General features: G+C 57.0%; 1 protein-coding gene across 1 annotated transcript; it reads right to left on the bottom strand.

The window, feature by feature from the left end:
* Positions 1–941: 941 nt before the first annotated feature.
* On the bottom strand, positions 942–23,296 carry Nptxr (neuronal pentraxin receptor). The gene is made up of 7 exons (XM_021652417.2): positions 23,040–23,296; positions 19,385–19,442; positions 17,335–18,243; positions 9,026–9,245; positions 7,307–7,554; positions 5,048–5,227; positions 942–4,742 (listed from the first exon to the last, which is right to left on the bottom strand). Exons 1-7 carry the CDS (start codon positions 23,294–23,296, stop codon positions 4,518–4,520), a joined length of 2,097 nt encoding a protein of 698 aa, XP_021508092.1. The 3' UTR covers positions 942–4,517.
* Positions 23,297–23,753: the final 457 nt, after the last annotated feature.

Genomic DNA, 23,753 nt, shown 5'->3' with positions numbered 1-23,753 from the left:
CAGGCCTGCCTGCTGTGTGCGCCTGTGCAGGTGTGGAGCAGGTGGAAGGGGATTTTCCTGGGTGGTGGGACACTGCCAGCTCAGTGGGACCAAGGGGGAGCGCGCCTTTGCAGGAAGAGTGGGATAAAGTGTTGGCCAGCAGCTCGGTGTTGTAGGTGTCTTTGCCTGCAGATCCCCGGGATTTTATTTTAAAACAAACCTGGAAGGCACCGGCGCTCAGAGGCTGCAGCGGATTCCACTGTGCCTCTCCTGTATGCTGTTTCATCTCCTCCAGGGCGAAATCCACTCCTGGGAGTTTGGGAAGCTCTGTCCTGCTGGTATGCACAACCCCAAACCCTTCCCTGCTACCCTGACTTTCCAAAGGTCACCACTTGAGCTGAAGTCCAGCAGGGAACAGCGACAGTGCTGGTAAGTGCCCTTTGAGATGCTGTGGACTCTAGTTCCTGCCTGAGAGGTCAGAGGCACCTGAAGAGCCTGGACAAAACTTGGGGAGAGAAGGGAAGAGGAAAGCGGGAAGCAGAGGGGCTGTTATCATAGTCTTTTCCTTCCTGGAAGACCTCCTAAGGCCCCCACCACAGGAGATGCAGCTCTCTGGGGGTCTGGGCGTGTGACTCAGGAAGACTGGGTCCTAAGCAACGGGCAGGGAGCCGGATCCTGGAACTGGGGCACAGGTGGGGAAGGGGTGTTGGGAATGAGGCCAAAGCCGAGTTAGAACTGGGGCGCTTTCCACGTGGGACTTGCTTCTCTGCAGCCTTCCTCGGAAATCCTTGGAAATTTTATGTCTGAGCCTACTCGGTGGAACTGGTCTGGCCAGGTAGAGGGCTATATATATGGTTGGGTGAGGCTTTGGGGGAGGCTAGGGGCAGATGTTGCTCTGTGGGGGTGGGGCAGGTGGCTCCCCTCCCCCCGTCCCGAACCTCCCACATTAAAGAAGAGCCTCCTCCGAGTAAACCAGGTGTTTATTTTGAACATTCAAGTTTACAAAAACAAAAATGGTAACAAAAAAACCATGACACAGATCACACACACACTCACACATATACAAAGCATCTCATGTCACTTATATACAAAAGAGAGCAAAGTGGGGAGGGAGGGCAGTGGAGGGCACTCATTTCACAGTGTCCCACAACTTCACATGCTCACTGCTCAGCCTGGGAAGGCGCCCCATTCTCCACCCAACAGGGACAGGGGATAGGGTTGGGGGTGGGATCTTGGTGGCAGGCAGCTGGAGCTAAGGGGCGAGGACAGTAGTCCCTCATCTGGGAGGAGACCTTTCTTCGGGTTTTCTTAGGCCAAAGGTGCTGGGACTTGTAGGTGAGACCCAGTTTTGGGGGGAAGAGAGGGGCCACTGTGTGTTCTGGAGAAGCCTCAAGGGTTATTTGCACTCCCCGGCCAGGCCTCAGCTTCCTCATCTACAAGGATTGAGTTCCCTCGCACAGATTCTCCTGCCTCAGTCTGTGGTCCCCATTCACGAGTATCCGTGGTGAGATGGTCCCTTGGGACTTGGGATTAGTCACTACATGTTCAAAGGTGGGGAATCTGGCAGCGAACAGCTTAGAGCACCTGACATAGGCCTTGCCCAGAACAGGGGGAGGAAGCATCACTTCCGCCCTGCCTTCCTGACCAGACTCCAGAGATCCTCCTTTCTTGCCCTGAAAACTACAGCTCAGCTTGAGCTTGGGCGGAGGTGAGAGACCCCTCAATGGCCCTGAGCCCCACACCCCGCCTCTGCTCCTTCTGCACCGTGAAGCAGGTGGCACAGTCCTTTGTAATTGTAACCTGTCTCCAAATAGAAATCCGCGCTGTTGCCAGTTGGCCAAATGATGCTTTACCTTTCTGAGGTGCATCCTTGCCTCCTGCATCACAAGGCTAAGAACAGTCCTGGCTTTGTAACCGTGCTTGGAGAACGAAGCAGATGGTGCGGATACAGCGCTCTGTGCAGTCGTAGTGTTTAAGGCTGTCTAACAAGCCTCGTTCTATCTTCATCGGGGCAGCTGGGGGTCACAGCTGTCTTGTTGGCTGTGCTTGGGAGCTGCAGGTGGGGGCTTTGGAACTAGAAAGTCAGCCCCTTCCCCAGTGAGCCATACTCAGAGCCCTGCCCCAGCGCCTCCATTCCCCCCTCCCCCGCCTCCTGGGCTATGGGGTTGGCATTTAACCAGGGCCTTTCTGGCTGTGGATGTTTGAGTATTAATGCTTAGGAAGCCCCAGGCTTATCTGCTGTCTTCACCTGTGCAGATGTGGAGCAGGTAGAAGGGGTTTTTCCTGGGTGCTAGGACACTGCCAGCTCAGTGGGACAAAGTGACCAGACAGAGATGTGGCTGAGGTGTCATTTCTCATCACCACCGTGACAGAGCAGAGAGGATTGGGGTGGTATGTCTGGTGGGCTCAAATGACCAGGCAGTTTCTGCTACATCCTTCCTGAGACTGTCTTCCCAAGGCCTCCTCTAAAGCTGCCTCTTTTAGAACAATAGCAAGAGCCTGGTGAGGCTCAGAGTCCCCGAGGTCTAAGTTCCGAATCCAGCTGTCACCCAGCAACAACCTTCGTCAAGACAGACACTTGACCCAGCACTGGGGCTGTTGTCATTGGCTGTTACTGGGCAACCGGGATCTGGGCAGGTCTGGGTGAAGTCTCTGCAACTGTCTTCAGGGGATGGGGATGGAGGTGCTGAGCCGCATAGCTGCTCTCAAAATGGAAACACAGATCTGCAGGCCAGAGGCAAGTCTTGGACATGCTTCCCTCCCTGGCACGGGCTGCAGCCTCCCCCACTCCTGCGTCATGTCTCGGGCTGAGTGGCCATGGAGAGCACAGACAGGGACAAGAGTGGGGGGTGGGGCAGGAGGCACCAGTACCCACTGGTTCAGCCAGCATCCACTACCACACTTGGGAGAGGATCAGCATCCTCAGCTGTCTTTCTGTCCGGGTTCTTTTCCTTACCTCCCGAGGCTGCCGATGTGTTTGGGTGTGCCATAAAGACTGTTCCGATGCCCTGTGAGAAAGCATGTATCCCCTCAAACATCTCCCTGCACACTTACAGGCTGGGCTCAAAGACACTCAAGGACAGACACCATGGCACACAGGGGAGGGCACTGAAAAGACTCAGAAGCCCTGGGCCCACCGTGTTGTGCTGTTTGATCCTGGACAAGTTAAATGCCCTCTCCCAGCTTGTTCCCATCTTCCACAAGCAAAGCTTACAATGGATGGTCTCTCTCAGCTCTGGCATTCTTTGGGGTTCCTGGGGGAGCTGGCAAGGACTCACAGGCAGGGACCAGGAAGCCACCAGCTCAGACACTCTCAGAAGGGCAAGGGCAATGGATCCAACGGGAGCTGATGCTTATGTGTGTCTGCTCTGCCTTGAACCTCATCCTTGATCCTGACCCTCTGAGCCAGCTGTGAGCCTAACATGCCTAGCCTGATCCCATCTGCTATCCAGTTCCAGAACCTTCTGGGCTAAGTCACTGGGCCTTCAGGTTGCCTTCTCTGTCCACCAGATGTCACGGCCCATCTCGTGTTCCAAAAGCAGCATTCTCAGAAGTAACCAACACTACGGCGTCGGCTCAGAAAGGAGGAAAGCCAGGCCAGAGAGGGTTGGTTCTTACAGAAGGCCACACAGCAAGTCACAGGAACTAAGAGGTCCTCTCCCTTACTCAGTGTTCCACTCTCCCCCTTGGCATCTTCCATCCTTTCCAGGGCCATGCAGGAGTTGTTACGGTGGCTAACCCACCAGGCTTTGCTGGGCCAGTGTCTCCTTGGTCACAGTAGCTCTGCTTTGGATCTCTCAGGCGAGGCTAGAGTGACCCAGGTCCTGTCTTGGGCACGGAGGGGACAACCATGCTGATGGGCAAAGTTGCCAATGGGCACAGGGGGTGATTACAGCCCTTTGGCCTCCAAGGTCTTGGTCCCTAGCTGTTAGGGTAGGAGCTGGGAAGGGAACTCCTGGCAGCTGAGGTGGAGCCTGAACTGACATTGAACCGACATTCAAACCACAACGTTGACACAATGAAACTGTTTGAGGGGAGGGAGGGGGAAAGAGGGCATGATGACCCTACAGCCCCTGTGGGCAACTGAGGAAGACAGAGGACCTCATACATCTCTGGCATCCCTTCAAGCTTGATGTAGGCCTATGTTGAAGCATAGGGGATGAAAGGGTCAAAGGCCACCTCTACCCACAACTCCTCAGGGGATGTTGTTGGGATTAGTGAGACCCGACATGACTGGTGGGACAGCATGTGAGGGGAGAGGCCAAACCAACATATTGCCATGAGGTGGGACTGTCTCTCCTCCCCTAGGTTGGACCAATTGACTTGAGATACTGGTCCCTATCCAGGTGGCTGGGGGGACATCCATCCAGGGCAGGACATTCTGGAGGTGTGGGTGCCCCTAAGGGGAAATGGGAGGTACAGCTGGGGGTCAGGGGGTTGGAGGGGAAGGCCAGCACATGGACAGGCTGAGGAGGGAAGTGCCCCTTCAAGGTCCCCGAGGTGACAGGCAAGGGAGGGGCCCTGGACGAGGTGGCCCCTTATGCCTTAGCCCTCCCCTTGCAGACATCAAAGGCAGCCTTCTTTGCACCTCCAAAGGCCTCCACCAGCTTATCTTCCCAGGGGAGGACATTGCCCATCAGTGGCCCAGTGCAGTTGGCCATGCCCAGCACCTGGGCAGGTGTCAGGGTGTGGTCCCACAGGTTGAACTGTGCAATGTCACCAACGAAGGCCTGGGTGGCATCAAATCGGCCCCCCAGGGTATCCTGAGCAAAGAGAGCAACAAAGAAAGGAGAGAGAGATGGAATGAGGGGACAATCGAACCAGGCACTGTCTCTTCAAAGCCTGGTATCCAAGGTTCCAGCCCCACCCAAGGCTCTAGCCTCACCTTCAAGGTTCACGTCCTGCTTTAGCAAGGACTCATCCCAGGTTCCAGCCCCACCCACCACTTTAGCTCTCAGCCGCCCATCTGCAAATTGGCGGCTCGGACAGGATGCTCACTGCTATTTCCCTTCTCAGGGACCCCGTAGCGGGTGCAGTAATGACTTGATGCACTCTCCCTGAGCCTTACCTGTTCTTGGCCCAGGATAAGGATGCCATGTGGCTTGATGGGGTGCCAGGCTGCCAGGTTCTCCCCAGAACCCCGCAGTTCTCCGTCCTGGTATGCAGACCACAGTCCATCCCTCGTAGTCCAGGCGATGCAGATATGGTGCCAATTGCTGTCCTTCAGGCTCAGGGGAAGCTGGGCCACCTGGACACAGGACCCAAAGCCGTGTGAGAGGCCCAAGGCCGGAGGAGTGGGATGGCTTAGCTAGGCAGCCAGCCTTATGGCTTTCTTTCCTCTATGGATGGAATCCAAGGCCTGACTTGAATTCCAACCATCGTCTCCCCTCATCCCACAGGACCCCCACCAAGCAGCTCCCCTCAGGTCACTGGGACTGTCTTTTCTGTTTTCAGGGCTTCAAAGTCACACATGATAGGGAGAGTGTCCACAAACCCATTTCCCTTGCACACCTAAAACAGCGTCCAGCACATAGTGGGGCTCATTCACTAGTGTGGAGAGAATGAGCCTTGGACTCAGAGGTTGGGTGGGTCCCAGTGTCTGCCATCAGCCTTCTATCTGACCTTGGGAAGGGAGTTCTTTCCTTCCAGGGCCTCCTTTGTAAAGTAGGAGAGAGAATACACAGTCACTACCTCTTCCTGGACCCAAGGGGCAGACATGGCTAATCAATCATGAGCCTAAACTGGAGCTGGAACCCTGCTCGTAGTGCTCTGGAAGGCGCTGGTGATGGCTGGGCACTGGTCTGTGAGGTGACGCTGCTTGTCTGTGGCTTTAAACGGCTCCTTTATCTGACAAATGCTCTGAGATCACGACTTCATGCGGTCTTCTCTGATGCCTGCTGGGCGTCAGGCTCCATTCCAAACCCATTACCATGTGGATCTGGGCACGGCCTTGAACAAATAATGCCCGCTTGGGGGAGCAAGGCTTTAGGGACAACCTTGCCTGTGTCTGTTTATCTGCACCGTCAGCCTGACTGGATTTGGAGTCACACAGGAGACATGCGTTACTACTCCTGAGGCGGTCTCTAGAGAGATCCAGCTGAGGAAAGGCCTACCCCAAATGTGGCTGACGGGCTGGAGCTCCAGACAGACTCAAAACAAGACGCCAGCCAGCCACATTCGCCTCGCTCTGTCTCGCTCTGCCTCCTGACTGTGGTTGCAATGTGACCAGCCTCCTCACACTCCTCACAGGCCCTGACAGCTGCAGCCGCCTCTGCCGCCCCGCCTTTCCAAGACGAAGTGGACCCTCCAACCTGTGCGCCAGGACAAACCCTTCCTTACCCTGCTTTGGTCAAGTATTTTGTCAGAGCTCTGAGACAGCCGACAGAAAAAAAAAAAAAAAAGTCTGGGAGCTGCAGGGGAGACCCAGGGGGAGGGGAATGTGGCGACAAAAGCCAGCCCAGAAGGACGTGGAATCCGCTGTGGGTGGCAAACCTGGTGCTTTCAGTGGAGCGAAGGCGCAGAGGCAGGAAAAAGGCCGCCGGAGCGGCGCCCTGTCCAGGGTGCTGAAATCTCCAACTAGCGAGCCTAGCGCTACCCTCTGCCAGACAGGGATGAGGGGGGCAGGACAGCCCTCTCCACACGGAGCCCGGTCACCGCGGCGACCTTGGGAACCTCAGGGCAACACACTGACCCCCTGGGCCACTGTCTCCCGGACACCCAGCGGGGCCCCTAGCTGCATAGCTTGTGGGCTGGTCCCGGATGAACATGACCTGTGGTATCTGCATTTCCAGGGGATCTCAAAAAACCTCTGCATCCCCTAGGCTGAAAAAAAGTGGCAGGCAGGAGGCAGCTTTGGGAGGCCTGCGTTAGTCTTGGGTGACCTGGACAGACAGCGGGCGACCTAGGGGCAGAACAGTAAAAGTAAAAAAGAAAATTCTGGAGCCCATGACAGATGGGGAAAAGGAGGCAAAGGCTGGTAGATGAGATCACCCAGTGGACACATTAAACAGCCAGGACTCAAGCACTACCCTCAGAATGGAGTCTGATACACAGGGCTCGGGGTACCTATGCCTGAAGACTGGGCTCTAACTGGATGACCTGTTACTGACACCTTTCTCTGTTCCCCTTTCTTTAGCCAGCCCTGTGTCTGCATTGTCTGTATTCCCAGAACCAAACGTGGCACACAGTAGGTGTTTAATGTGTGCCGAGTACGGCGAACAAGAGGATGAAAGTGTCAGTCCACGTTCAGCTCCTGGGTAGCCCAGGGCACTGCTTTGGGAACCGGAGCCCAGCCGCCCCCTGCCCCTCATCCCTAAGCTCCGCCCACCTTGTCGTTGATCAGCAGCTCCATTGGCTCGGGGCCGGCCTCCAGCAGCACGATCTCATTGGCCTGCCCGGGCACCGAGTAGGAGAAGGGGGTGCCCTGCCCGGAGCCACCTGACCTGGAGCGCAGCCACATGCAGACGGTGAAGGCGTACAGCTCCGGCAGCGCCTTGCGCACGCGTGCGTACATGTAGTTGTTGCGAATGGGGATGCTGAGCTTGAAGGCATCCGGGGGGCTGTAGGCCGAGGACCCTGGAGGGGACAGGGCGGGGTCAGTGGACACAGCACGAGGAGGGCTGGTGGCTGCAGGCCACCCGCAGGGCGGGTGGGGGGGGTGTATCAAGGGCCTTCTTTTGCCTCCAGGCTGAGAGGTGTGACTCAGACAGGCCCAGGGGCTCCCAAATTCGGATGCCCTGAGTTCAGATCTCACCATCACTCCTTTCTGACCTGTGACGCAACCTCCTGGCGCCTCCATTTCTTCAGTAAAATGGGCGGATGAAACATTCTCCATTCCGCACCGCGAGGGTTGGGAGGCCTACAGGTCGGACACTAGCTACAATCGGGACTATTTGCAGCTGTTCGTGCGCGGCAGGCCGGCTCCTCGCATGTGCACGAGGCAGGCACTGTTATGGTCCTCGTTTCCTCGGTATGCCTTGGCACGAAGAGGTTATTTTCTCAAGGTCACACAAAAGTAAGCGGCAGGGCTGAGATTTGAACAGAGAGTCGAAGACTCAGCTCCGTTTAGAGACAGGAGCGGAGCCCCGGGATGGAAGGTGATGTGTGTGGGGACCCCACCATGATTTTCCTCCTCTGTCCTGCAGTCAGCTAGGAGAGGAGGCACTTCCGCTGGTCCTGGGGAAGGGGTGCTGGTGTGCAGGGGCAGGAGTCAGACTGAAGGGGGATGGAGGCCGCTGCCACAGTTCAAGCACTCAACTGGGCGCCTCCCTGGAGGGCCCCAGGCCCCCTGCTTCCTTACAGCTGAACCCAGCATGCTCCCTTGGCTCCCACCAGTACTTTCTGCTTCTGCTCCCCAAAGCTGGCTCGAGACCCCTCCTCCAGGAAGTCACCTGAGTTTCTCCTGAATTTCTGTCCCACATCTAAGCCATGTCCCAGCTTCCCCCATTTAGGGCCCATGAGAGCTCCTAAGTCCCTAATCCCGCCCCTCCGTCTCTCAGGTGAAGACAGCGAGGCCTTTCGAGGTAGTAGAGCAAGCCCGGGACAGACTTGGAACCCAGGGGCTCCTGACACTTACACCTATACGCTGTCCTTTACGATTCTCTGACCCCTAGCAGTCGCCAGGCTGAAGGTTAAACACACGGCGGAAGGCCGACGGATCACTCAAAGCCCTAATTGTGGACCACTAATCGCATGGCGTGGAGTCTAAGAGATCTGGTCACACGTCTAGACTATCCAATTACCAGCTGTGTGACCTTTGACAAATCGCTTGACCTCTCTCAAACTCACTGTCTTCACCTGTGAAAAGCCCTGCAGTGAGCAAAGATTAAATCAGCCAGTGTGTCATTACACAGCCAGCGCCCGGGCCCAGCAGAGCCAGAGATGACAATTGTCAGCGGTAACTTTGAAAGTGACAGCGATTCCCCAGCAGGCTGTCCCGCTCACGTCCCACAGCCTCTCTCTCTCTCTCTCTCTCTCTCTCTCTCTCTGGAAGATGCAGCCCGATACCAGGGCCTGGCAGCTCAGCCATCTACATCCTGGGACCTACCGTGTTCCAGCTCGGCCACACGGCCCTGCAGGGCATCCAGCTCCTTCTCCACTTCCTGCCGCTGCTGGTGGCTGCCGTGACTGAGGGCAGCACGCTCCTTCTCCAGCGCCAGCACCTTCGCCAGCAGCTGGCCTTCTAGCTCGTCCATCTTGGAGTGCAGGGCAGTGGGCACAGCTGGGGCAGGCGCTGAGGAGAGGTTCCCACGGGCTGGGAGTTCCTGCTGCTCCAGAGGGAAAAGGAAGGGCGGTGATGTCACACGGAGGAGCCACTGACCTGCCCGCCATCACAGGTGAGCCTAGCTTCTGGTAGCGATGGCAGGCAGCCTACACAGACAGAGCCTGCACGCTGTGAGGACTCGCACAAACATAGCCTGGCAGTGGGGAAGGACCACACTGGGAGCTTCTACAGCCCTCTATGCCTGGGCCCTGGGGCACAAGTTGGGACATAGTTGAGAGCAGGGCCTGCTATGGCCATTTGTGGCCTCCCAGGACACACTCGAGGCTGAGGCCTGGTCGTCTGGATGGGACTCTAGTAGCGTCATCTTGGGATTGTGGGAACAATCCCAGACTCAAGTGACAGCCAAGGACTGACACCCAGCTGCTGTAGGATGCTAGGAAAGCCTGTAGACTATTCGGAACTTGTTTCCTCCTGAAACAACTACAGTAATCATCTTGGAACCGTTCTGGCGTGGATTATGTGGCAAACACCAGTAAACAGAGCCTGCTGGCTGCCAGTGTCTTTCGCATTCAGGGTGTCCCGAGGCAGGCTGACACCCTCTCTCCAGCCCAGGATGAGGCCCACGGTCAGAGTCCTCTTTGTCCTGTCTTAAACTGGGCGGAACTGAGTCGGGCAGGCAAGGCCACAGGCTCAGACTGGTGAGCCCACCACAGAAGCGTCAGCAGAGGTTTGAAGAGCCAAACTGGATGTCACAATTCCTCTAGCTTCCTTCATCCCCTGCAGTCCCCCCAACTTCTTCAAGGCTCAATGTTTCCACCCTCCTCAGGGGTCCAGGCAGTGATACCTGGGACCCTGGCTTAGGCCCCAAGCATGGAAGCTCGGTTGTATCTTCAGTGCTTGGGACACACAGTAGGACCACAGAACATAGTAGATGCTTGTGGCACACAACAGGTGTTTATTCATGTTTGGTCAATGAACAAATCGGGAAGATGCTCTGAGCAGAGGTGAGAGGCAGTTTTGAAGTTGCCCAAGACCCCAGTCCTTTGAGGCAACCTCACACCTTACGTGGGAGCCACTCAGCAGAGCCGGGGGGCAGACGGGACACAGAGGGTGCAGGGCTCCCCCGGGGGGGGGAAGCTTTATGGCAGATTCTGAGAGGAGCCCGTGGCTGGTGGGAGTGAGCAGGATGCAGAACTGTCTGACCCCTCCGGTGTTCCCCGTGACTTCCCCTGAGCCTCCCTGCTATGACAGGTCCAAAGGGTGGCTAGGGCTTGTGTCCCACTGGTGTCTTTCGACACAAGCCATTCCCTTGAAACACTGTGGCTGACGCACCCCCCCAGCCAGGCTGTGGGCCTCTCTCCCTGTGCCTGACACAGCCCTGACCACGTGGGGTGCTGCAGAGCCCCGGCTTATAGGCAGAATGATGGTGCCAGGCCATCACCCTGCTCATGAGGGACAGTAGCAAGGCTGAGGGTGAACCCTGCACCTCTTCAGCCTGAGGCCACATCACCGATCACCACAGCAGCTCCTGTGACCCAGGTCACATTGATACAAGGGGCACGCTTGTCCCCTCATCACAAGAAGGTTAAGAGACATGCCCAGTGTCACCAAGCAAAGGACCAGCAAGGCCAGGGCTGGGTCACTGAGGCTGAAACGGTCCCTGACTTGACCAGGGGTGGGGCTTGTGCCTGGAGGCTCAGGGTAGTTAGAAAATGCTGACAGACACTGTCTTGTCTCTAGCTTGGTGTCCTCCCTCCCCTCCTAGGGTGACCAGGATAGAACTGTTTACACTGTGGGGGTCTGGCTGCTTCCTTCAAGGGGACACACAGGTGGCTGGGGGAGGGGAGCGGACAAGCTGTCCTCTGTCAAAGCTCCTGTTTGGTGGCACCGGGAGGCCAGGGAGGAGGGGGTCCGGGGGCCAGGCAACAGCCTCCCCCCACCCCAGCATGTGAATCAGAGAAACACGACGCCCCCATCCCATCCCGCTTCCATCTGCCACAGCGCAGGCTGTGTGGCGTGGGCTCCGGGCCTCATGCCAAGTGGGCCCCAGCCTGAGACGGCAGGGGGACAGCAGAGATGATGTCACGCTATCCCCCACTCAGTGCCTGATAGGGCAGGAAGTGGGGGTGGGATGGACTCCAGGTGGGCTGATGAGAGTCCGTGGTAGAGTTTATCATATGTGGGCCTAGAGCCAAAGCCCGGGGTTCTAGGCCCAGCTCAGCCGCTCATAAGCTAATGGGGATGGGGGGGAGGGGACTCCTTAGCACTCAACAGGGGCCACCAGGAGCATGACAGCATTGCTGACATGCAGCAAACTTCTCAGATTCTTTCCCCTCCTGAGGACTGAGTCAGAGACCAGGGTGTTGCAGCTCAGAGAGGGTGGGCTTCCTGCCTCACACAGTAGTCCTGTGCCCACTCCTCAAACCAACCCTCACAGCCTGAGTGTCAGTTTGTTCTACTGCCAAGTGGGTATGTAATATTGCCCTGGCTGCTACGGGGCTTAAAGGGACGGTCTCAGCGGCCATGAGAAAGGCAGGCTGGGACCCCATAGGAGGGTCCTGCTAGTGCGACATGGCCGAGGTGCAGAAAGAAGCGGGAAAGCCACCTGCCTTGGCCTCGTACAAGCGACGGGGTAAGAGGAAGGGCCAGATTTCTGGGTCCATGCACAGGTCACTGCCCCCCTGCCCTGTCCCCTCCCTCACCTGTTCAGCTCAGGTTCTGGGGACAGCAGGGTAGGCCTCTTCACCCCACTGTGCACATACTCCGAGAGTCCTGCCAGCTTGCCCCCTGCCCCTACCAGCTGAGTGGCTTGTTATGGAAAGATGCCTGCCTCAATTTCCCTGAGGCACAAGAGCAATATTATCTCGGAGCCCACAGGGGGCCTGGGACATGTCTTAAGGAGACTGTAGACGATGCTCGGTCGGCGGACGGCTCCGGCCCTGCACAAGCTGTGTGTGACCCGTCAGGAGGTGGAGTCAGGCAGGTCAGAAGTTTAAGGTCATCCTTGGCTACATACCTAGTTCAAGGCCAGCCTGGGGTACATGAGATCCCGGCTCAAAAATAAATAAAGAAACAAAGAAATACCGCCTTGAAAGGACTCACCTTTCTCTGCATGCAGCCCTGAAACCATTCGTCAGGCTGCATTGAGAGAAAAGCGAGGCAGGGTGGTCAGCAGTCAGCACTACCAGACATCAGGTGACGCCAGCAGAAGGCGGGGGTGAGGCGGCTGACTCCAAACAAGGTGCCCGTGCCCCCGTGCCCCCAGCACCCCAGCGCCCTCTCGTCCTGAGGCCCCAGCACACGGCGTTCCTCCTGCCAGGAGTATTCTTCCTGCCCCACCCCATCCTTGGCCGAGAGAGCGCCTGCTCTCTCAGATGGCAGCTTCCCCTGCCGCTCGGGCCAAGGTGCTCCAGGAAGGGAACGGGGTTCCAAGCTTCCGAGCCCTCACTCCCTCGCTCATCCAGCGGTGTGCACCGTGGCGATGCGGTGTCGGCCTGACGGTCACCGACCCTCCGCTGACCAGCAAGCCCCCCGCCCCTCATGGTTTGCCATCTGTGAAAGTCAGGCTGTGTTGTCCCACATTTGGGGTGCAAGTGATGAGATGCAGGGCGGGACCCAAGTCTGGCATATCACAAGCAGCTCTCGGGCAGTCGTTACTATTAACGTTATCTTTACTGAGGAGAAAGAGGGGGGTGGGGTTGGAGCTGCATGGCTGGATGGAAAAGCCAGCTGAGCCACGTGTGCACACTCCCTCATGAGGAGGCTGAGCCTCCCCTGGTGTCCTCAGCAAATAGGGGACCCACTGTCCCAACCCCAATATAAGTCTCTCTGATCCTAGTCTTCCTGGGTCAAGCCATGAAGACACATAAGCTCAACCATTGTCCTCAGGGTTCAATGGGGAATAAGACGCTCAAGCCATCCTGGGGACGCCCTGTTAAGTTCAACCTTTGACCTTATCCCACCACGGACGGAGACCTCCAGAGTGGAACAGTGCCTGACACCGTGGATTAGCCGAACCATACACGTTTAAACCATGAGAGTCCCGACTCCCTGACACCCACTAGCTCGGGGAAGCTTGCAGATGACCAGGCCTGGTGGGCGAGGCTCGCTCTTGGGTGGGTGTGGAGACTCTCACAGCCACTTTGGGAAAATGTGTCACAGTACCTACCGATGCTAAATTTATGTCCCTGCTGGCACCCGGGCGTCCCACTGCTGGGGGCAGGGCCAGCAGAAACGAGGGCTGGTGGCCATCCAAGGAGACCACACAGTGTTCACAGCGGCTTCTCGCTGGCGTCAGAGAGAACCCGAAGGTCCGTCCTCACATAAGCAGATGACAGTGCCCCTGCACAGGGACCAGTGGGCGCTGCCACGGACACCTGACCCGTGGCTCGCGAACAGAACCGCTCAAGGTTCAAATACAAGCAAAACCACCAGCGGTGACCACGGCCAGAATGAGGGGACCTCAGTGACTTTGGGGGCCTGAGAAGGTTCTAGCTGTCACCCTAGGAGTGCTTTCCCTGGGTGCCCACATATCTCTGTCCAGGCCCTGTCCACCGGAGATTCATGTCCTTTATAAGGGAGACATGTGAACCCTTACAGTTCTCAGATATATGGTAGACCTCAGAAATAAGGAGTGTGTTTCTGACAGCAGGAAGGGCCTCTCTTTCTTGGAGGACAGGAGGCTTTCTGAAAGGACATGGGATGTCCCTTCCCGTTAACTGAGGATCAGACACAAGAAGTCTTGTTAGGTCACAGCATGGCAGTGGCAGGTCCTAGATTTACAAAGCCAGGCTTCCTTGCTAGGATAAGGGCCTGCAATTTACAGGCTCGGGTCAGGGGCCTTTCAGAGTCCAGCTTGCCCACTTTACAGACATGTAAACTGAGATCTGGAAAGGGAGTGTTCCGAGCAATAAGTGAGCCCAGTGCAGCTGCCCCTGCCTGGGGGAGGGGGGGCATTTAGAGCTGGCAAGGTATCTAGGAAATATCTGGTCTGCTGTGGGTTTGTTAATTTTTTTTTTTTTTTTTTTTTTTGAGATGGAGTTTCATGAGCCCAGGCTGGCCTTGAACTTGTTATGTAGCTGAGGATGACTTTAGAATCCTGGGAACCCTAACAGAGGCAAGGGGCAGAGCTCTGCCTGTATTGCATCCCTCAGACTCTGAGCTTTCAGGTCTCCTCTTTCCGAGGAAGAAACGTGCCTGGCTTATTTCACGTGGCAGAAGGAAGGGGCTAATGTATAATACATACCTAAGAAGGGCCAGCTGCTCCCGGCAGCCCCAGGGGAGCCTCCACACCAGCTGGCCAGCCTCCGAGGCCTGCCCAGCACCAAGCTCCCACTTAGTACCCAAAGATGGAGGTGGGCACTGCCCTCCTCTGTGTCCTCACTGTCTTGGAAGTGGGAAATGTCTCACCCCTGCAGAATGCAGAGTCAACGTGAAGAACCTGGCAGGACCCTGGAGGGAGACACCGATAGGTCAAATCCAGGCTCTGATGCTGGGTGACCCGGAGTCAGTGTTTTAACCTCTCTGAGTCTCGTTTATCTGCAGGAAAGGAATGGTTTTTTTCCTCCACAGAGTGAAGGGAGGATTAAATGAGATGCTGTCAAGTTCCCCGATGCACGGTAAGTGCTTAGTAATCCGGACCATCACTATTAGAACATCAGTAAGCGTGGCTTCCCTGAACCCAGCATCCGATGGGATTCCCATCAGGGTGCTCTCCGCCCTGGCTCTGCTCCAGGATGGGGGCAGGGCAGCGGCAGAGGACAGGGTTGATGTCAAGGAAAATCTTTATCCTACACATAAACTAACACAAAAAAAGGCAACCCTGAGATACGCCAGGGTGGCCAGATGCCATGTAAGTGGACCGGCTCCCTTGGAAAGTGGTTCCTGGCCATAGTCAAGAGAAGCCAACATCCTCTGACCTGGGAATGGCTCTCCTGGGACTTCAGCTAAGGGCTCCCTTCAACAGACGAAAGAAGAAACAAACAACTTTGCCACAGCCCACAGAAGAGAAGAATCAGAGGCAACCTGTACCCATCCCCAGCCACAGAGCCAAGTAGTGGCAGATGGATGATGGGGGGGGGGAGGTGTGGAATGGGGATTCTGCCCTGGCCTGTGCCTGCGGGTGGGCTGGTATCAGGGGGCTGCAAAAGGGGAGGGGGAATAGTGGGGGGTTAACTGAGAAGTTTCTCCCCAAACTTGTTGACTTTTTCCAGTGAACAATAAAAATAAATACATTTAAAAAGATGTTTTTTGTTTTTTTTTCCTGAAGTCCTCAAACATGGTTATGAGGAAAAGGCCAGCCTGACTTCTCCACTTGTTGAAATCAGGTCTGGTTGGAAGGAGCAGGGGTAACCCAGAGGTACATGATGGGTGGTGGGGGAGGGGGAGGTGCACACGTGGGTGGTGGTGGCAGTGGGTGGGGTCCTGGTATGGTCAGGGAAGGTCTCTGGGAGGACAGAATCTTAGAGAAGGTGTTAATGTGTGGAGGGACCTGGAGATGGGGGGAAAGGGGCCAGCAAGGCAAAGGCTGGAAAATCCCTTCAGTTTATCACCTCTGGGGACACTGGCAAGAGTGAACTCAGGAGACTGCAAGGGCGACGGCGGCGGACCCCGCAGATCTGGGGCTTTTACCCATCCTGGATGAGAAGAGAGGAGAGAAACCAGCCAGCGGCCTAGATGTGCACGAGTCCCCAACGAGAGTGCAGAGTGACCTGAGGTCTGGCTGCCTCCAGGCTCCAAAATCAGAGCTGGTAGCAGCTGCATGTCCGAGGCCCTCAGCAAACAAGAAGGTGAATGTGGGGAAGCCGGGGCTCCCCGAGCCTGGGAAGCTGAGCCGCTGCCAAGTCCCAGCCGCCAGGATCCCTCAGGCTTGGGCTGGCCCACTGCAGGGAAGCCCACCCTGCCAAGAGCCAGGTGCCAGGGAGCAGGGCCAGGGTCAACCCTGCCCTGTCAGGTACAGACGTGGGAGGAGCCACCTGTGCCATCTGTGGTGCCAGGGCTAGCTCAGTGAGGGAAAGTTGAGGGAAAAATCAAGTGGTTTTCGCGTTAGTACAGTCTTCTAGAAGACAGAGTTTGCTCCGTTTATATACTCTGTATCTTTGCAGCTGGAGCAGCCGGTGAGACAGACATTATCACCGTCCTACAGGTGAGGAGACTAAAGCTTTTGTCTGGTCCTTGGCTTTAGGAACCTCACCCCTGGGCAGGGAAGAGGGGTGCTGGCCTGGCTGGCCTCCGTCTCTGCCGCTCAGCTCAGGCGGTCTGAGTTGGATTTTCTCATCTCCAGGAGGGGAGTGGACGCCCTAGGGGTGGTGCAGGGAGACTGTGGCCTGATGCCTGAAGGTGGGGGTGTGAGCAGCTCCTGGGGTGCGGCCTATAACCTTCCCACCTGCACCCTCAGATTGAACTTGGAGCCATATGCATGCCCCCCCCCCCATTTAGCTCGCCATAGCGTCTGCCCTGTCTCTCCCCTCCTTCACGGAACACCCAGTGTCTGGAAATCAGTTCGTGCCTGGGGATGGCCAAGGCCTCCTTGCTGTTGGTCCTGCCCAATCTGTTTGTCTCACTCATACTTCTCCAGACCGGGAATTTGTAGTAGGGAGGGAGGAGACCATAGGTGTGATCAATCCAAGGACTTAACGCCACACACAACCCCAAGTAGGGTCCCTACTGCCCCTGCATCTGTCCCGGAAAGGGAGGAGGAGGGAACTGAGTGGATCTCTGGAGGGAAGTCATCCGCAGACTCCCAAGAGCCCAGAGCTTCAGGTATAAAAAGCTGGGCGTGGCCGGAGAGTGGGAAGCGGCGCTCAGGTTGGCGCTAATGGAACACTCTTGGGCTTGAGAGGAGTAGGAGACTATGGCGCGGGTGCTGCTCTGGGTTCCGGTAAAAGGCCAACTGGAGATCCCCATCTCTAAGCATCAGCATCCCCACGCCTGCCTCCCGGTCACTTCCCACCGCGAGCGGACGCCGTTCTCCCACTCGCGTGCCTCGGTCACCCATGATCCAGACCAGGATGCTCCCACAGTACCTGCCAGGAACAGGCTACGGGGGACCCGACGGCAGCCCCCAGGGACCCGGGACCCGCGCGCGCCGGCCCCACCCCGCGCCCCACCCCCTCCGACGGCGCGCCGCTCACCTCGATGCGCTCGATGCGGTCCCGCAGCGCGCGCACCGCGTCCTCCAGCTCCAGGAGCAGCGCGGGCGAGTCCCAGGCGCCGTCGGCCATGGTGTCGCGGCGCGGCCCGGCGTCCTGGAGGCCTCGCGGCAGGCCGCTCTCGCAGCGGCCCAGCTTGCCCGTGAGCTCACGGATGGTGTCCCGGTCGGCGCGGATGCGCGCCTCCTGCTGCAGCGCCGTCTGGCGCAGCTGCTCCGCCGTGCTCTGCAGCAGCAGCAGCTCGGCGCGCTCGCCCGCCGCGTCCCCCTGCTCGGCCCCCGACGGGCAGGCGGCGGCCAGCGGCGTGCAGAGGAAGCGGCTGAGCAGCGGCCCGGCCGGCGGAGGAGGCGGGAAGACGCTGGCCGCCGGCTCCCCCGGGAACACCGAGGGCCCGGCCGAGCCCCCCGCGCCGTGCAGGGCGCTCAGGCTACGCTGCGGGCCCGGGGCGCCGGCGGCCGAGGCGTTGTCGGGGCCGCCGGGCAGCGCGCGCGCGGGGCTGGCCGCCAGGGGCACGCTGGCGATGATGCAGATGACGGCACCGAGGAACGCCAGCATGCCCGCGGCCAGCAGCACGGCCAGGAACTTCAGCGTGAGGCTCGGAGGGGGCGCGCGAGGCCCCCCGGCAGGCTCGGCGGCGGGGTCGGGGCGCGGGGCCCGGGGGTGGGGCGGGGGGGAACACGGGAGCCGGAGCGAGAGCCGCCGGAGCTGTCGCCGCGGCCGCTGCTGCCGCCGCTCTGAGCCCGCGCGGCGGGAGGAGGAGGAGGAGGAGGCGGGCGCGGCGGCCCCGCCCCACTCGCTCCCCCGGGGGCCGGCCGAAGCCCAGCCCCGCACCCTTTCCTTGCCGGGAGCCCGAGCGCCTGCGCCACGCTCAGGAGGGCGGTGCCTGGATGCCTAGGCCGAGGCTGGGTTCAGGGCTCTGGTCCTCTCCAGGTCCCCGGAAGGCAGACAGACAGCTGCGTCCCTGCTGTGTCCCTGCCTGGCCTCAGCGAGCTGCAGACTCGGTGCAGTTAACACTCGGTGGCGGGCTACAAATGAGGAAACTGAGGGCTCTGGGCTCCGCACGATGGAGGCTGGCTCGGTGGAAGTTAAGCTTCGGCTGGAACGTGCTCTTGTTTCAAGGAGGAAACTGGGCCCCATGGGGGCCACGTGGCAGGCCAAGGTCGAACAGCTAGCTTGCGTGAGAAGCAGCATTTGAGGTAAACCGAGTCTGGGAAGAGTGGAGACGGCAGTCGCGTGGGCCACTTGGCCTGATATGTCTCGGCTGTGGTCACCTGAGTGTCACCTGCCACCTCCTCTTCCTAGAGGAGTAGGGTTGACCCCTTTCCGCCCCTGGGATGGCAGGGGCTAGCACAAGCACCCCCATCCGAATCCCGGGCCTGCGGGGATCTAGGGTCCACCCCAGCTCTCTGCAGCCTCCATCAGAGTGGCAGGCGGGAAGCAAGCTGGTGGGCGCTGGGACCAGGCAGGAGTGGGCTGCGTGTGTGGGCTCTACTTTATCGTGTCTAAAATGTCGCTATATATATTCTGTTGAAAATTAACTTCGCGATGAAAAAAAAAAAAACTTTAAAAATGTTCCCACCCTTTCTGATGCAGCCTCAGCCCGTCTGCAAGCTGTCTCTGCCTGGGGTGGATTTCTGAGCCGGAAGAGCTCCGGGAGGCTGTGAAGGTTCCTGCTGCAGCCTGGGGCTCGTGGGAATTGCTCTCTTAAGACCCCAGCCAAGCCTTGACCTGAAGAGTCTCTGACCTCCACAGCTGCCACTGTGGACGTGACTGGGATGGGGACCAGGACATTCCTAAGCAGGCAGCAGCTCCCCCAGAAACCTGGGGGGAACCTACCTGGCCACTGACACCCCATGGGTGGTCCATGGGTGTGTGTTTCAACTCCCTCCGCTGCACACTCGTTGGGGACTATTTTCCCCTTGCTCACCCAACTCCTAGAGTCAGGAATTTTTGTCCAGATCTGTATAGTCCAGCAAACGCAAGCTCATCATGAAGAGCCAGGGCCTGTTATGCCTGGCTGGGAGTCACTCACCTGAAAGCCCAGCCTAGACAGCGTGGAAGCTGTCACAACTGGAGAGCTAGCCTCAGATCTTTGGAGGCAACAACAGGCTGAGGGCCCCCTGAAGCCTTAAGAGTGTGGAAGGCCTCAGCTCCCCAGCTGATTCTAATGTGCCCATGAAGGCGGACACATAGACACTATCCCCCGGGGGGGAAAATGTCCTTTGAGATCCAGCAAGGCCAGGAGAGGTCAAGAGGAAGCCACTCCTCAGAGCAGTCAACTGTGGCTTGAGCGTCGTCAGTTCGGAGACAGCCGGATAGATGAGTGCAGGAGTTGAACCTTATTTAAACTGGGTCCATTAACTGCTTAGCGCGAGTATTAAGCCAGCGGTATGAATAAGTCGCCCCTCTGCTTGAACATCTGCCGGTGACACCTCATCTCTTGTCCAGGACTGTCTTCCCGGGGCCATCTATATGGTAAACATCCTTAAACAGGGCGAGTGTTGCCTCTGACCAGTACAGTTCACGTCTCAGGGGCCACGGTGGGGAGCGTCAGCTGAGAGCCCATCAAAAGAAGACCGAGGCTGTCTTAGCTCACAGTGTGCTGGCTGTACGGCAGACCTGTTGGGTGCATCCGTCTAGGGTGCCTGCGTTGCTCCAGGAAGGCACAGGAGGCTGTTGTTTTTGAGACAAGGCCTTTCCCTGTAGCCCTTGATGACTTGGAACTCTCTATGTAGACCACGTGGGCTTCAAACTCATAAGAGACAGTTTGCAGGTGAGGTGACTCTCAGGCCTTTCACACCTCTTGACACCCTCTGCGTCTCCCTGAACAGCATGAGGACCTATGAGGGTATACAAACAGCCGCAGCGTGCTCCGTTGGCAGAGGGCTTGGCTAACGGGCATGAAGCCTCCGTGCCACGCAAAGCCAGAGTGTGGTACACGGCTGTAATCGCAGCATTTGGGAGGTAGAGACGGGAAGGTTAGGAGTTCAGTCGAAGCCAGGTGCAGTGGCGCATGCCTGTAACCTCAGGGAGGCAGAGGCAGGCAGATGGCTGGTGAGTTCCAGATTGCTGGGCTTCCTGAGACCCTACGGAGACAGAGACGGACAGATGGGGGGGCGGGGTAGCCTGAGCATAATTTGATTTTCCGTCCCTGGGCCAGCTACTTGCAGCAATCTCAAACTGTGAGTGGCCCGGACACCGGATTACCCTCCATGTCTGCATCGGCCTGTGGAAGCCCAGCCTGCAGCGCCACCGCCTTCGTTCCCCTCCAGCCCGGCCACTCAGATCAAGCTCCTTCCCCGACCTCCAGTGGCTTCCTGGAGAATACCTGCTGAAACAGCTTCCTGCAGTGCCACCGCTCTGGGAGCAGCACCGAGGTTGGCCGGGCCTCTCCTGGGATCGCGTCTCCTTTATCCGAACAGCCTCCTACGGGGCTGATCAGAGCGGTGTCCTCCCCTTGCTTCCCCATCACAAGCCTCACATCTCTTTGTTTTCTTTTCTAGCGCCTGGGTACAGAATCCAGGGCCCGGGAATGTTATGCAAGTGCTCTATCCTGGATACACCCCCAGAATTCCTGGGTTTTTAATTTTTTTTTCTTTTTCTTCATTTTCATTTCATTCTTAGGATGAGGGATTTCTTTTAAAAAAATAAAATAACACGTGTATTTATTGGGATTTTTTTGAGTGGGGGGGCTCGGTGGGGTGGTGCACTCCTTTGATCCTAGCACTTGGGAAGCAGAGGCAGGGGAATTTCTGTGAATGCCAGACCAACCTGGTCCATGCTGTGAGTTTCAGGCCAGCTGGAGCTACACAGTAAGACCTTGTGTAACAACAACAGAATCTAGGTTTGGTGGTACAAGTCTGTAAGTGTGATGGGGTTCTGGGCAGCTAGATTGGTCCCAAGGGCTTTCTGGCTAACATAACCAAAATGGCAAGTTCAGTGAGAGATACTGCCTCAAAAAATAAGATGGCGAGCAAATGAGGAAGACATCAATGCTAAGCTATGACCCCTGCATATATGTGCATGTAGGGGTCATACATGTATACCCCACATACATGAACACATATGCACACATATACCCACAAATAAAGTAAATAAGTAGACAAATGAAAGTTCCGATTAGTTAGTGTTTATCACGCTGTGGCTAATTTAAAAGGAACAGGCACGAAAAGAGCGGAATGGGTGCAAGAATTATGATTACATCACTTCTAAAAACATAGGCTGTGGGTCAGTGGGCTGGCATAGCAGGTAAAGGCATCCTGAGTTCAATCCCTGGGACCCGCATGATAAAAGGAGAAAACTGAAGGCTGCAAGTCGCCCTCTGATCTCCACACAAGTTCTGCAGCACGCACGTGCCACCCCACCCCCATAAGTAAATGAATGTAATAAAAAATTTAAGCTGCTGGATAGGTTATGGCAGTCTTGACAGCCGGCCTGGAGCAGAGCCTGTGTCTGAATGTGAGCTTGGGACTACCACCACACCAGATGGCCTGGGATTTTTCTTCAGTTTTAGGGGCGTGTGTCCTGTACCCCAGAGAACCTCTCAGCCCTGGATGGGCCACAGATCTGGCCCCACCGCCTGGGTCCCCAAAGCCCAGTCACTCTGTCGCACGCCCTCCATGTTGCCAGGGACTGAATTGCCACCAAACACCCTTCTCTCCCTTCAGCCCTCCCTTGAAGCACCTTCTCGGTGTAGACGGGCTGGAACCAGCTTTCACAGCCCCAGCTCCTGCTGGATGGGGTGACTGGAGACAGTGGCTCCCTTTTGAGGGTGCGCCCGTGAGCAAAGCAACCCCTTCCTCTCAGGGGATGGGGAAGGAGGCCACCTCTCCATATTAAGGACCAGCTAGTCTCCATGAGGGCTGGTCTCTGGCAGGAGCTGTCTTATCTCATCTGCCCACGGAGTCAGCGACACCTGCTTGACAGGATGTAATGAGAAGTGAGGAGGGACATTGGGTAGACCTCTCACCCCAGGGGTCAGGTTCAGGCACCATCTTTTCTTTTTACTGTTTTATTTTATCTATCTATCTATCTATCTATCTATCTATCTATCTATCTATCTAATCTACCTACTTACCTACCTATTATCTATCTATCCATCTATCTATCTATCTGTCTGTCTGTCTGTCTGTCTAGTAGGTCATGCATGTACAGAGATCAGAGGACAATTTCAGGAGTTATTTCTCTTTTCCTTCTACCATGTGGCTCCTGAGTAGCAAGCAAACTCAGGCCAGGATTGGCAGCAAAGTGCCTCTAACCACTGAGCCACCTTTTGGGCCCCAGGCTCCATTTCTTACCACATGGCTTTGTATTTCCAGAGCACAGAAGAGTGTTTGCCATTCAGAAGGTGACTAATAAATGCTACCTGGTTCCTTCTGTGTTTCTGAGCATGGCCTGGGTGCTTTCCAGTGTGACTTTCCTCTCTTCACACCCTCCTGTCTCCTTTATGACTGCAGTCCTGAGCTCATTTATAAAATTTGGCTCAACACACTCCAGCCTCTCTGAAGGGAACCAGGGCCCTACCAGGGCCCAAATGTGTTTGCGCATTTGTAGTAGATGCTGAGACAAGCGCTCCCGACCAATAGGGAGGAGGATGGAAGCCGGTAGGATGACAGCATGCCTCCCTGAGGAAGCCAAGAGATTTCCACCCAGACTCTCTGCTTCCTGGAAGCAGCTAGAGAGCCAACCCAGCCACAGGCTTGGGCAGAAAGGGGACATCTGTTCCTGCAGGCTCTGGAGGGGCCCCAAAGCAGGAGGAAGACTGCAACGTATTCTCCTGGTAGGGGCACTCGAGTTGTGCAGAGCCCACGCCAGGCCCAGCGAAGAAAGGCCATGGGAACAGGCCCAGCAAGGCTGCCGTATGCTGTCGTGAGGAAGAGGCTAGGTTCCCAGCAGCCCCCTCCTCCTGAGTCTTGTCTTGTGGGGTCTCCTGGCCAGACTGCATCCGTATGCTACCCAGATTTTAGTCCACACCTGGGGAAGCTGAACTCAGGCTCGGTGTTTGTCCTGGGGCCCCGTAGCCAGCAGGTGCTCAAGCTAGCATTTGAGTTCAGCAGTTGTCAGTCAACAGCTCCCATTACCACCCGTCATCTCTGTCCTGCGTGGATGTCCTGAGAAACGGCCCCTTCCTGCACAGTCCCCCGAGCCCTGTTGGCCACATGGCCCCTCCCTTCCTGCCTAGTGACCCCACGCCTGTGTCTCTCCCACTAACCTATGGCCTGTGTGGACATTTAATTTTTTTGCATTTATTTTGGGGTGAGGGAGGACGGATGTGTGTACACATGCAGGGGTCAGAGAATAACCTACAGGAGCCAGTTCTCCCCTCATCGTGGGGGTCACAGGAATGGAATTCAGGCCAATACTCTTCCCGGCTGGCCCCTTTAACCCATTGAGCCCAGAAT

The sequence above is a fragment of the Meriones unguiculatus genome, chromosome 8 (genome assembly GCF_030254825.1).
Source record: "Meriones unguiculatus strain TT.TT164.6M chromosome 8, Bangor_MerUng_6.1, whole genome shotgun sequence".
Lineage (NCBI taxonomy): Eukaryota > Metazoa > Chordata > Mammalia > Rodentia > Muridae > Meriones > Meriones unguiculatus.
This window is presented reverse-complemented; position numbering and strand designations above follow the sequence as displayed.